The following is a 13,583-nucleotide window of genomic DNA, read 5'->3' as shown; positions in this document are numbered from 1 at the left end:
CTCCATGCCCTCGGTACTACTCGCTGATCATATGCTGAACCCTGAATTTATATATGTATGACTCCAGATCTCAGTGCCCTGTTTAATCAAAATTTCCCTTTTATTTCTCCTGAGCTGTGAGCTCTAAACTGCATAATGTCGAACTTGTACGTTCGTGATGGCGTTTCAAGTGTCCAGCCTCCGCTATCTCAGGCTGTTGGCTATGTCGTTGTTGTTGTTGTTGTTGTTGTTGTTGTCATTGGTGTTATCATTGCCCTTGGTAAGTGCTTCAGACCTTTGATCTTGATGTCTTAGCTAATAGTTCCCAGTCATGATGCTCATCACCAAGGTATTAAAGAAAACCACCGGAGAAGATAACAAGAAAACGGAAATGTATGGAACTCGCTCAATGGAAGCCCAACAAGGACTGACCCAGAGAACAGGTTCATGACTGCGAACCGCACTGTCCGCACGGGTCTGACTGCGTCGGCCGTGATCTCGGTACGCCCCCTTGCCAGAACCACAGAAGAATACTAACAAAAGTGGACAATATAGTCATGGCTTTGGTCAACCGCCTTACTCGGCTCATCTTTTGTCGGATACGATTATGGTGTCGCCGGCCCATTCTGGTTTCTGGTTTGCTGCTGGTTGCAGTCCGATGATCGTGTTCTTCGCGTTACTCGGTATCTCTTGTAAACGGAAAATTCCCGCAGCACATACCTCGCTTGAGGTTGTGCGGATTCGATATGGTAGGGGGTCTTCAGCGACCCTTGCTGGATAAGATGGTGGCTGATAATGGCTACAACACAGGACATGTGGCACATATGGTCTTCATGATTCTGTGCCTGGTGAATAATATTTTTGCTTGTGCTAATATGTTGCTTGGTGCTGCGGCTGTCATTACCGCTGTGTAAGGATTATTAAACCACTTTGGTTATTATTTTGCTAACCCACGATGCCAGTACTGGAATGCACATTATTGCGGCGACATTCTTGCTACCGGTCGGAGTCACAGTATATACATTTGTTGGTGGAATTAAAGCAACGTAAGGAACCGTACCCTCTCGAGCCTCGGTCTGCTAACACCGCAACAGCTTCCTGACTGACTATTTCCACACGGCAATTATCATGATCATCGCCTGCTACTTTTCGGTGAAGGCCTTTTCCATCGAAGAAGTTGGGTCCATAGGCCGTCTCTTTGAACTTGTCCAGGCAGCTGCACAGCGTCATCCAGTTTCTGGGAACCAGGATGGGACTTATTTGACTATGACATCGAAGAGTGTTAGCTTGACCTCCCACCCCACTACGAAGAAATCCTCACTGACAGCCTAAAAGGCGATTCTGTTTGGGATCCTCCACACCCTTGGCAACTTTGGTCTAGTCATCGTGAGTAGTATATGCCTCCTACACCTAGCATCTCTAACATCCCTAAGATGGACACGAGTTACTTTATTAAAGCATTCTCTGCCTCGCCAGCTGCAGTAGTCCCCGGATATACCATTGGTGGAATTGCCTACTTTGCCATTCCATGGGGTCTCGGAACAGGTATGAGCTCCATTGCCTTGGGACTAGAGAATCAACCTAACTTCCCAACATTCCCACGGGTCAGTAGTCCACCACTTCCAAACAAACAAAACAGCATCTAAACACATCGTTCATCTACAGAGGATGACCACGTCAGAAGTATCTGGAGGCCTAGTTCTCCCCTATGCCGCCATGACAATGGCAGGCAAAGGCGGCGCAGCAGCAGTTTTCCTCATGACATTCATGGCGTGCACATCAACCCTCTCAGCCCAAGTAATCGCAGTCAGCTCAATCCTCAGTTTCGACGTGTACCGCGAATACGTCAAAAAGAAGGCAACAGATCGTGACCTGATCCGATCCAGCCATTTCGGCGTCATCTTCTTCGCTGCTTTCTCTGCTGGTTTCAGCACCATGCTCCACTATGTGGGCATCGATCTAGGCTGGACACTATACATGCTCGGTCTCACTCACTTCTCCCCCCCCCCCCCCCCTACCTTCTCTCGACAAACACTAACAACTCACAGGCGTCGTAACCTGCCCAGGAATCTTCCCAATGATATTCACAATCCTCTGGAAGCGTCAAAGCAAAGCTGCAGCAATCCTCTCACCAGTCCTAGGCCTTGCCACAGGACTAGCAGTCTGGCTAGGAACAGCCTCGCACTTTAGCGGCGAAGTATCTGTCGCCTCAACAGGCCAGGTCCTCCCGTGTCTATACGGCACTGTGGCATCCTGCATGTCCCCAATCGTCTACTCCGTCTTGATAACGCTTGTCAAACCGCAGAATTATAACTGGGATGATTTCAAGCAGGAGAAACTCTCGCTTGAAACACTTGAGTGGGATCTGACTACTGTGCATCATAATCACGTTCTGCCAACTGGGAGTAAGAGTCTTGAAGATGGGGGTGGCGGGACTGAAAATAAGGAGTTGAAGCGGTGGGAACGAATTGCTGCTGTTTGGGCTATTGCGACATTCTTGGGTCAGTGGGTTATTTGGCCGTTGCCGATGTATGGCTCAGGCTATGTGTTCAATAAGAAGGTATGCCTCGTTCTCGTTGTTGTACTTTGTTGCATTTGCTAACAACTGTGCAGTTCTATACGGCCTGGGTTGTTGTCGGCATTATCTGGCTCTGGCTTAGTATGCTGGTCGCTATGTTCTATCCTATCTTCGATGGCGGTGTTCAGCAGATTCGAGATGTCTATCGTGGATTGAAAGGACGGGACAATATTGCTGGTACGGTGCTCAGTCATGAGAAGGATGGCACCAGTGCTTCTCCTTCTGCTGGGTCTATCAGCGATGCTACACGCACGGGTGATACTCAAGAGGTCAAGGAGTGATTTTGCAGGCACAGGAAATGAAAGCGCTTAGCGGAGAAAGGTAATGGTCTTTATCCAGTGAGTTCTGCAATGTCTGAGATTAAATCTCGATCGGGTTAGATGTTTTTATTCTAATATTAACCGTTTTGATTTTACTTGGCAGATTATGTCCTACAAGTATTCAGAAACATCAAACGAGTGAAGTATCTTTCATATTCAGTAAACCGATCCCGTGAAGCTAGATACAAAACCTATGAGCGTACCCATCAACCATCAAGGCGATAAAGAGCCCACACAATGTAAAGAGTCACAAATCCCACTCCATGTGTTAGCGAAAGTATGTCCAAGGGACTGAAATATCAACATAGAAGATAGAAAGAAATCAATCAGAAACCAGCCTTCAAGTTATCGTACTTGGAGGCAGGGTAGCTCAGCTGGTTCTGGGTCTTGTCCAGAGAGCCAGTGCCACCAACGGTGTTGACAACCTGTAACGCTTGTTAGCAAGATGGTCAATGTGACACATGAATGTTGAATGCAACTTGCCTGGGAGATCAAGCTGTCACCATCAGTCTTATCACCGCTGAGCTCCCACCACATACCACCCCCAAGACCCCGAGACTTGATGTACTCAGCCTTCTGGCGGGCAATATCAGGAGTATCATAGCTGATAAACAAGCGGGAAGCAGAGTTGTAGCAGTAGCTAGCACCCTCTTGATCCAAGTTTGTGACAGCACACCCAGACTGAGGGAGGACCTTGTAGTCCCAGATACCGTTCTCCCAACTACCAGCACCAACACCATTGTAAGACTGGCCAGGGCCATCGGTTTCAGCAAATGCCCGGCCGTATAGAGGCATGCCCAGGACAATCTTGTCGGAAGCAACTCCGTGCGAAGTGTAGTAATCGATCGCTTGGTCCGTGTTGAAGGGAGTGCTGGCTGGGTTACTGCTGGATGCGTGGAGGTTGGCGTCATGGCCGGCAATGGTGTCCCAGCTTCCGGAGTAGTCGTAGGCCATCAGGTTCCAGAAGTCGAGATACTGGTCCATCTGGGAGAGGTGCTGTTTCTGGTAGTTGGCGGGACCTGGTCTGGTGAGCGTTGTCAAGATATAAGACAGGAAAGAGACGTACCAGCAGGGGATGCGGTTGTAAGCAAGAAATGGTAGCCGCCGGCGTTGGCTGAGCTGTACGAATCCAAAGCCTGAGAGGGTCAGGGTCAGCAGCGTTATCAGTAACCGAAGTAGGAACGTACCTGACGAGTTCGGCGGAGGGCATCGACAAACTTGTCCGCCTGATCATCATTGGCAGGGTACTGCCTGATATCAGCATCAATCACCAGGAGAAAGGACGGGATAGCAAACTCACCTCATAATCAACATCAAGACCATCAAAGCCCAAGTCCTTGAGCAGCTCGACAGAGCTGTCCGCAAACTTCTGGCGTCCGCCCTCAGTATCAAAGGCAGGGGCAAATCTGGGAGAGTAGGTCCAGCCACCAATCGACAAGAGAATCTTGAGATTGCGGTTTTTCTTCTTGAGGAGGAAAAGCTGTTTGACACAGCCATAGACATTGTTGCCGGTATCAGTCCAGGAATCAGTGGGGTAGTGCTTGTCCGTGTCAGACCAAGTGTCCGACAGGACCACGGTACCATCATTCTGGATGTTGGCAAACGCGTAGAGAATGTGAGTCAGTTTCTCAGCAGGAATATCCTGAGGCTGGTAGTTGCGAGCATAGATGCCCTATAGTATTTGATTAGTCTTGTCGAGTGTGGAGTATATGTCGACGGATGGACATACCCAGTTCACAAAGTAGGCCACGGAGCGATATCCGTCGACCTCACGAGCAACCAAATCAGTGGCATTGGTCTTAGTCAAGGAAGGGATGTAGGCTGCGTTGGCGAGCCACGCAAGGCCTAGCAAGAAAGGAAGGACAAATTGCATGGTGAAGGAGTGTCAAGATTGTGTCCGATAGAAAGCTCGGTCCAGCCAGCGTGGGGAAGAGAGAGAGAGAGAGAGAGTTGTCGAGGATGAAGCCGAAGAAGTCAAAGAAGGGAGAAAACAAGTATTTGTAGTCGAGGTCGACAAACAGTTTCTGAGGTTGTCCTGATCATTGTGACATACAAGAGGGCATTATTCACCCCCTCAATACACATCTCAGACGAGACCCTGCAGAGTAACTACAATAGACCAATACGCTCACACGCTATCCATCGGGAGAATCAATCACAATGCAGTCCGTCACCTTCTTTAGTCTAGTCCACATGGACCGATGTGTCCTCGGAGTATCAGTGGAAATGAGGTAGCGCCACTAGCCTGTCCACCACAACCCCGAACAAATGCGCGTAGTCGAGGATCGCGAACATCATAGCCATGTGTGTTACAGTTTGAAATCAGGCTTTGGTGCTTTCTGCCGACTCGAATCTCTGCCCGCGTGGGGAGTGAAGAAATCCCAGCCAATCGGCCAAGGGCCTGTCTGGGGATGGGTGACATTGTCATCTGCAAGTTGTAACAGGAGCTCGGGACATATTAGTTCATGCCGGGCTTAGAGGGTGAAGCAACACCTTGTTATCGGGCTTAGGGGTGAATGTAACTAGAGGTAGCATTCAAAGGCAAATAAATTGATGCCAATGAGTTAGCGCTTAGGGGCTAAGCCAAATGTGCCAAATTAGAGAGAACAGGGACAAGTTTCATGCAGGAACCAGGTCCGCCAGATAAGCCAATGTAACGATCAAGCCATGCGACCGGGACATGTGCATGAAGGGGGTGAAGATACAAAACCTGGTGATCCAGGGGGCTCACGTGTGTATACTTGCGATGTATAACTTCTAGCCAAGTAGCCAAGTAGCCATGTACTCCGAATGTGACCGAGGCAAGATTTGGCAGAGATCTTCACGTTAGAGTGATCTAGGTCGATACAACTTATCACAGTGCAGGTCTGATAGTCTTTGCTCTACAACTTCGAAGATGCGACATTCGGATGTACATGTACACCCCGGACCCAAGACGGATACCGTACATACCCCCGAATGAGGCTCCATGAAGAAGATCCGACCCAAAATACTCAAGAATGAGTCTCGAACACATCCTCACTCATAGCGATTCCCGTTCTCGAAGGGTCCAAGAACTTCTACTCGTCAAATCTGCGCGACCGCATCCGTGGCCGTAACCCTGGCATGCAGAGCTTCAAACGCAGCCTGATCGGCAAAAGTAAGTTCAGCATAGACATCAAAGTCGAGTTCTGTCTGCTGCCCGTGGCAGATAGTGCCCGGCGTGCGGGAGTTGCGTGTGGTGGCGTCGTCAGGAGGGGATGTGACTGTCGTGCGCGCGATGTAGCTCCGTTTGTGCGAAAGAGGAAGACCGTCCCCTGCTAGTTTCTTGAGTAGCTCCAGGTGTGCTTCATAATGCTTTCTGAAGTCTTCCGATGAGATGTTGGGTTTGCGAGAAACATAGAGGAGAGCGCTGATGGGCATTGTTTCGGTGATGTCAATTCAAGGTTGGGTGCAGATCGGACTGGCTGTGTTTGCAATATAAGTCTGTACACCTGACAAATGTGAGAAGCTTAACAGGACCAGATCACTTCTTGTCAGAAGTTGTGTAAGGGTTGGCCCCCGCATGAAAAGCAATGAATGGGATCGAACTGGTGATTCGCGATACAACGACTAGGAATCCTTTGCAGATTTTCTTGAATTTCAACAAAATTAGTCGTTCGAGTCTCGGGAATTCTATCTGAGAATGAAAAGGCGGTATGGGAATAGGGGAATTCACAGTGTAACAAGCATTGCAATGATTTGACTATTGCTAAGACAAATTAACGGACCGCAATACAAAACGGTCAACTCAACATGCATGTTATGAGAGTAACGCATCCTGCGTGTGATACGCGCATCATGTGTAACGAGATTCAAGTATCAAACGCGCATCCAATCGAGCAGCGGTACCTATCAAGGTTAGTGAACATGACTGACAAAGGGAAATCAATGTGCGTTCAAACATCAACAGTTGGTGCCTCCCATGTCTTTTGCCTCAAGGACTTCAATTGTAGGTCACGCTTAAGTTTGACCAGGATTCGGAGGTCTTTGAAAACTTTTTCTTGAAAGTGAAGGCTTCTCAGGTTGGGAAAAAGCTCCTATCAATGGCTGGTTAGTGTGGTAAAGAAACATATCAAGTAGGTCAACATACCGCAATACTTTTGAAAAGCTTTTCCCACATTGCGGCAGCCATTTCCTTGTCTTTATCGAAATACCCGTTCACAGACCCAATAGACAAGTGCTCGACCGAAGGATGCGTGATTAGAGGTATCATGATGACACTGTGTGCAGGCGTATGAACCAACAGTGTCAGAGACTGGAGTTTACGTAGATTGACCCCATCAAAAGACCTAATCATGTCCATGCGGATAACAGTGTGTATGGTTGCTCTGAGAACAATATCTGCATAGACCTGCCGACGACGTACAGGAACCCAGTCGAAAATCCATCCCAGCGTATGCCTGGAGTATGCAGTGGGTTCAACCCAGAGAGCACGTATTGCCTCAGAGGACCAGGTGCTGTTGACCAGAGTGCAGTTCAACAAGGCAAATCGTCCTCGGGCTGACTTTGGCTTCTCCTGCGTGCGATAGTAGCGAGGCGACAAAAATGTGAAGATGATACAGAGAATCTCAGCGGTGGTAAGTGCACGCTGACTGGCGAGAAGGGGGCTGTTATGTTCCATTTTAAACCGGAGGATCTGTTCACTGGGTCATGACTTTGCTGGGTAAAGGTTGAGTCAAGAGGCCAGGAATGCCCAGGTCGAGTTCGATGGATCAGACAAAATGAGTGATGGAGAAGCGGTGATAGAAGATGCCAGAGCAACAAGAACAGGAAAACCGAGCAATCAAAACAGCTCCAAATACAAAAGCAATACAAAGCAGGCACTCATCGAATGACTTACGGCCTAAGCAGTACCTTGACCAACTAGGGCTGTACAGCACCTTCAGTGTTCGAATCACTTCTGTACTAAGAGTAAAGGATCTCGACTCGTAAAAGGTCTAGCTGTGCATTCGCATTACAAGATGCAAGAAACAATATTGGAATAATCAATTTTTGGTACAGACCATCCGTAGATTACTGCCTGCAAGCCCTCCACCGGGCTTCATCTATGGACGCCAAGAAATGCGAATTTTTATACACAATCATAACACAACCACCTAAGTCAACATATCATCCAGGCGCTCACCAAGCACCTTCTCGATCTGCTTAACCCATCTCCGAACTTCTCTCTCAACATTCTCGTCCTCATCCTCCATCAACTCACTGATGTAGGGCAGCATCTCGGGAAGAAGTGCAAGCCACTCCTCACCCAATTGTTCAGTAAGAGCCTGTTCGGTCTTGAGGGCTGCAAGGCGGGTGTGCGGGTCGTCACCACCAGCGGAGCGGGCATTGGGAGCAGATGAGGGACGAAGGTACTTCATCAAGGCGGAGTTAAGCTCCTTGTGGTTATCCGTAGAGTCGGCAGCGATGGCAAGCTCTGTGATTGTAGGAACAACATCGGCGATGACCATGTTCGAGGTGGTCGTGCTGGTTGCATGGCCGAGTTGGGCGATCAGAGGGCCGGAAATGCTGGCCAAGTGAGAGGGGCTCTGCCAGAATTCTGTCTCAATTGTTAGCGATGTTCATGTAATATGGGAGAGTGGGAATAAAATACCATCCTGATCATGCTCGAAAGCGTTGCGGAGCATGCGAAGAGCTGCCAACCAAAGAGACTTGTGGGCCTTGGATGGACCGACGGTGCTGAGAACCTGGACCACGTTCTCCAGGATGTAGCTGGAGTATCCAGTGACAATTGACTGGAGAGTACCGAAGAAGACCTCGAGGAACTTGTAGAAAGTCGTAAGGCGCGACACCTGAGCTTGCTCATCCTTCTTGGGAGCGCCAGTGGTGGCCCACTCAACGAACTTGAGGAAGATAGGACGGAAGGTGCTGTCATTCAGCTTGTATATCATCTTGATCGTGACGTCGTTAACCGCAGTCTCAGCTTCGTCAATATCAGAGGCTTCGAAGATGGCGGCGTCACCAAGGGCGACTTGTTCACGGCGCAGATCAAAGGCCTTGAAGATGATATTTGTGAGCACAGTGATGTTCTTGGCAATGGTCGACTTGGGGTGCTTCTCAACGGCCAATGTAACAACTTGCAGGATCTCGTTAACGGCGGCGGGACCGGCCTCAACGGCCTTCTGCCAGTTACGATCCACAGCACCGAGAGTGGCACTGACATCAACCTTGCGAGCCATCAAGCGCAGAGTCTCTTGGCGGCTATCATCACTGCTCTCTTCAATATCCGCGTTGGCAGACTTGAAAGAGAGGAGAATAATCTTGTCCAGATGAGCAGCGGAAATCATGAATGGAAGGTGGACGAAGAGAGCCGAGAAGAGAGTGTAGACAGCATCATGGAGTCGTGAGTTCTCCTTCTCCGGTGTCAAACTCAACTCGAGCAGCTCGACAGAGCGCTTCAGAGTATCGGGAAGTGCAGGAATCAAAGACTGGCCCAGAACCTCGGCCATAGAGGCAAGGCACAGGATACCCATGTAGCGGATACGGTCGTCGCTCTGGCCAATACACGACTCGCTGGCAACAACTCTAGCAGCAGGGATGATCTTGGAAGGGTCCTTGCGGCCGTACTTGTCGGTAATACGGTCGATACAGGAAACAGCAGCGTGCTTGAGTAGCGTATCCGGAGAGGACTCGACAATACCAACTAAGTTGGGAATGAAGTCAAGAACGCGGATCTGGGACAAGTTGTCACGCTCAGGGGTCTGGCGGAGACGGGTCTCGAGAAGGCGGAGGACCTTGCGGCGGAGCTCATCGTTGGGACCTTGGAGTAGAACCTCAATGGTATCCAAGAAATCGACAAGAGACAGGGTGCTGAACAAGGAGCCGAGGACCTCGCCACAAGCCTGGCTGACAGGCTTCATGCTCTGCACGGCCTCGCCGATACCCAGTACCTGCTCGAGAACACGAGAGAAGCATGCACGGGACAGATCGGCATCCTGGCCCTCCAACTCGAAGGCAGTTTCAAGCTTGGATTTGAGAGTAGAGTGCTTGAGCAGGTGAGCAAGGTCGCGGAGGAGATCAACAGAGACCCTCTGGGGATCACGTCCATCTTCGCTGCCAATGCCCAGAAGCACTTGAGAAATGCCTGGCTTGGTCTTGAAAGAGTCGGTGACAAGGTTGAGGTACTTGCTGTAAGTGGTCAATTCCACAACAGGAGAGGCATCCGACACCAGGCCAGTCATCAAAGTCAGAACATCCTTGTCAGTTGAATAACGGTTGGCAAGCATGGCCAGGACAGCGAACAGGAAATCCTGTGTTCCAAGCTTGGTGATAAGAGCATGGAAGAGTCTGAGACGACGGTGCGAGGGAATGTGCTCAAAGGCAGCAGTGAAGCTGAGCAGGAGCTCTGAAGTTCCAGAAACAACATCCCTCTTTTGGCTACGCAGAGATTGAATTAGAGCAGGAACAACTTGGTCAATGGTCTGGTCAATGACCGAAACGGAGTAGTCATCATCCTTGCGGAGAACGCTAGTGCCCATGAAGGTGAAGATGGGCATGACGCTGTGGAGGACCAACTCAGGGGCAATGATGGACAGACTGCCCACGAGAAGGAGAGCCACGTTCTGAACTTGTGGGCTGTCGGTAGTACGCACACAATCCACGACCAGATCAGCCCGGATCACAGAGGTGTCGAACTGCGGCTTGCCAGATCCCTTGGATTTGTTCACGATGGCCAACAGACTTCCCAGGGTCAAGCTGAGCAGGTAGCTCATACCACTCTGGATCTGGGACTTGAAGTGATGGAGGGCAGCAAGTGTCTGGAATAGTCCATCAACCAGCTCCGGGTGGTTTTCAGGCGAAGAACTGTCCACGACTTCCAAGATGAAAGTCATCTTATCCATCAACTTGCTGAGCTCTGCCTCGTCCTTGACAGTCATAGCAATCATGTTGTTCTGGCTAGTGCGTCGTCGCTTTGGTGCAGGGCCAATAGACTCCACGTCAGTAAGAGACTCGGGGATCTTCTGGACGAATTGCTCAAGAACAGCACCAGAAAGCTCCACGCTGCGCAGAACATCGCGACAGTTGTTTGCGAGAGAGCTGGCGGACTGACCAAGAGAGTTGTCGAGCAACTTCTCAGATGCGGAGAGCTGGCGCTCTTCGGGGATCTTAGTCCAGAGGTGCTTGATCTGGGCAAAGCAAGCTGCAACAAAGGCTGGCCGTAAGGACTCGGCACCAGAGCTGACGTTGGAAAGGAGAATATCAACGGCATCCTGGGCCCGTGGGGTAACAATGGCAGCGACCAGCTGCTCTGTCTCAGGCACCGAGATATGTTCCTTGCCGCAAATATCTTCCACCTCCTTTACGCTGAAACGACGCCATTCCTCGACCACGGGAAGAAGCTCCTGTGTAAGGGTAGCGGTAGAGACCTTCTCCACGCTGTTGATAAGCTTCAGCAAGCCGAATTTGGGGGCGAAGACAGGCATCCTGACGGTGTGAGAGCACATGAAAGTGAAGAAGTTGATGCGCAGCGACTTCTTTAGTTCGGATGCACCTGAAGCTTCGGACAGGACGTTGCCACGAAGCGTAGCCTCGATCGCCCTGGAAACATGGTTTGAATCGAGGATAGACTCTTCCAGCCCTGGGAGCAAGGCACGATCCAAGACCTTTTGAGAGTCCTTGGCAGAAAGCCACACAATGCCCGAGGATTGCTTACCCTGGCCGTAGATCGTGTCGTAAGCCCAAGGCTTGGAGCTATCACTGACCTTCGAATTCTTCTTGTACAAAGAATCGATGATAGCCAGGACGCCGGAAGTCTCGCGGCGAATGCGCTCGGAAGCATCCGACAGGGCAACAAAGAGAAATGGCAGAAGTGCCTGGGGGTCGAAGTCAACGGGAGCAGATGAGAGGACGGAGGAGACGACGCTCAGAGCACCGATCTTTGTGCCAATTGGGTAGTGACCGGCGACAACTCTGATGAAGAACGATAGGAATTGAGGAGCCTTGGTGGCTTGAGCCTTGCCCAAGATTGGCAAGTTGGTAAATAGCTCGACCTTTCCCTCCGACTCAACAGCCAAAGCGAAGACTCGTACAAGGTTATCAAATTCAATGATAGATTGCCTGCAAAGGAAAGAAGATGGGTACAAGGGCTCGCGGCTCAAAGACTCTAGAGCTGGAGAAAAGGCATCCACATCGGGTTGCTCATCTGCATCTGCCATCTCCACATCTTCAATGGCTGGCGCCGCAACAGGCGCTTCCACAACAGTCTGCAAGTTGTGCTCAAGTGCAGGAATGTTAAACGAGGAGAAAGTCAAAGTCTTTTGGAAGATAGGCCGGAGGGATTCAGACCGGTTGAATGCTTGGACCAACTCAGCAAGCTGTGTCTGCGCATCCATGGACATTCCACGGGTCTCATCTGAGCTAGAAGCAGCTTCAAGAACCATGCTCATAGCCTTGCCAGTCTCGTTCTCGCCAAGCATTTTACGCTCGAAGATAGAAGACAGCAGCAAAAGGTGGGTATTGTCTTGCTTGTGGAGATCATTCAAGCAGCCGGCAACAATACCGAGCAAGAAATTCGACGTCGGGCATTGGGTAGCCACTTCAGAAAGCTGGCTGATGGGGTTCTCGAGGCGCAGCATACTCTTGAACACCTTTTTTGAGATACCAACAGTTGCCTTTTGTTGGGCTAGGAATGATAGACAGATGAGACCAGAGTTCTTGGTTTCCTCAGTCCAGGAGCCAACAATGCTTTCCATTAGACCATCAATCACCTGGTTGGAGAGCAAGGCCTTTTGTGCTAGAACCACGCAAATCATATAAGAACCAATGATCAACTCCGACACCTTCTTCATGGTGAAGGCAGCGCTGAGTACTGGAAGGACTCGCAAGAGGATGTCTTCGTGCTTTTGCTGCTCAGCCTCTCTCTTCCCTGAGCGCGAGGCATCCAACATTGCTGAAACGGCCTCCGTCACAATTCCAGCCCAGAAAGCGAGCAATGCATGGCTCTGTGCCTGCTGCTGACACACCTTCAAAACATAGTTGTTTAATGCGGCAAAGAAAGCCTTATTCGTAGCCGCGCTATGAACGAGTGGGTGTCTCGGCGGGTTGATAAGACTATTCTTGTATGGGCTGAGGACTTTGAATGTTGGCGTAAGGTCGTCCGGAAGGATGGATAGAAGGTTCAGGAAGAGTGGTGTCGTATGGTATGGCAAAAATGTCAACAATACGGCGTGCGTATTGTGCTCATGAACCCTGCGATGATCGGTCAGCTACCCTTTTCCACGATCTTCACCTTCTCGTAGTGGCTCTACTTACCTGAATCGACGCACTAGCCAATCTACAGCTTTTACTGCAGGGCTTAACTGTAGTCTTCCACCAACCAAAGCGAGAAAAGCTTCAACCACAGTGTCCAGTTCCTGGTTCTGAGCGACGTTCATCTGACTGCGATCCTCCGCCTTGCTCTGCTCACTGAAAATTGTGCGCTCAAACTCCGTGAATCGTGGGTCCAGGGAGCACAATTCTTGGAAGCCGTCATAACAAATATCATAAATTGTATCGAAGTCTTGCGATCCAGCAACCTTCCGGTCGAAAATCAGAGATTGTGAGTGTGATACCCTCTGTGCCTTCAGGTCAAGCTCGTGCGACGACTTGGACGCAATCTGCGACAGCTGGGCGGCGAGAGAGGACGCCATTGCGTTTTCTTTTTGTCGTTGCTTTGCGACGGGTTTTCGGCGTCTTTGTCGTTTTGT

At 50.1% G+C, this 13,583-nt stretch overlaps 5 protein-coding genes across 5 annotated transcripts; 1 reads left to right on the top strand and 4 right to left on the bottom strand.

Annotated features, from left to right (window-relative positions):
* Window positions 1–135: 135 nt before the first annotated feature.
* Window positions 136–2,838, top strand: N7508_010943 (sodium:solute symporter family protein; the record flags this gene model as incomplete). The annotated part of the gene is made up of 12 exons (XM_058469003.1): window positions 136–243; window positions 302–372; window positions 423–480; window positions 535–662; window positions 710–889; window positions 942–1,025; window positions 1,074–1,260; window positions 1,315–1,365; window positions 1,413–1,583; window positions 1,645–1,963; window positions 2,028–2,539; window positions 2,593–2,838. The coding sequence occupies 12 exons, from the start codon at window positions 136–138 to the stop codon at window positions 2,836–2,838; spliced, it is 2,115 nt and encodes a 704-aa protein (XP_058316849.1).
* A 365-nt stretch (window positions 2,839–3,203) lies between these two features.
* On the bottom strand, window positions 3,204–4,750 carry N7508_010942 (glycoside hydrolase family 18 protein; the record flags this gene model as incomplete). The annotated part of the gene is made up of 6 exons (XM_058469002.1): window positions 3,204–3,310; window positions 3,357–3,896; window positions 3,944–4,013; window positions 4,065–4,124; window positions 4,178–4,549; window positions 4,607–4,750. 6 exons carry the CDS (start codon window positions 4,748–4,750, stop codon window positions 3,204–3,206), a joined length of 1,293 nt encoding a protein of 430 aa, XP_058316848.1.
* A 1,193-nt stretch (window positions 4,751–5,943) lies between these two features.
* N7508_010941 (EthD domain-containing protein) lies at window positions 5,944–6,279 on the bottom strand (the record flags this gene model as incomplete). Its single annotated transcript, XM_058469001.1, has 1 exon — window positions 5,944–6,279. The coding sequence occupies one exon, from the start codon at window positions 6,277–6,279 to the stop codon at window positions 5,944–5,946; it is 336 nt and encodes a 111-aa protein (XP_058316847.1).
* Window positions 6,280–6,794: 515 nt separating this feature from the next.
* On the bottom strand, window positions 6,795–7,519 carry N7508_010940 (uncharacterized protein; the record flags this gene model as incomplete). The annotated part of the gene is made up of 2 exons (XM_058469000.1): window positions 6,795–6,935; window positions 6,989–7,519. 2 exons carry the CDS (start codon window positions 7,517–7,519, stop codon window positions 6,795–6,797), a joined length of 672 nt encoding a protein of 223 aa, XP_058316846.1.
* A 475-nt stretch (window positions 7,520–7,994) lies between these two features.
* On the bottom strand, window positions 7,995–13,526 carry utp10 (snoRNA-binding rRNA-processing protein UTP10; the record flags this gene model as incomplete). Its single annotated transcript, XM_058468999.1, has 3 exons — window positions 7,995–8,437; window positions 8,492–13,086; window positions 13,150–13,526. 3 exons carry the CDS (start codon window positions 13,524–13,526, stop codon window positions 7,995–7,997), a joined length of 5,415 nt encoding a protein of 1,804 aa, XP_058316845.1.
* Window positions 13,527–13,583: the final 57 nt, after the last annotated feature.

This window comes from Penicillium antarcticum (genome assembly GCF_028974205.1).
Source record: "Penicillium antarcticum strain IBT 31339 chromosome Unknown utg000009l_segment0_segment0, whole genome shotgun sequence".
Taxonomy (NCBI): domain Eukaryota; kingdom Fungi; phylum Ascomycota; class Eurotiomycetes; order Eurotiales; family Aspergillaceae; genus Penicillium; species Penicillium antarcticum.
Note: the sequence above shows the minus strand (reverse complement) of the source record. Positions and strands in the feature narration are given on the sequence as shown.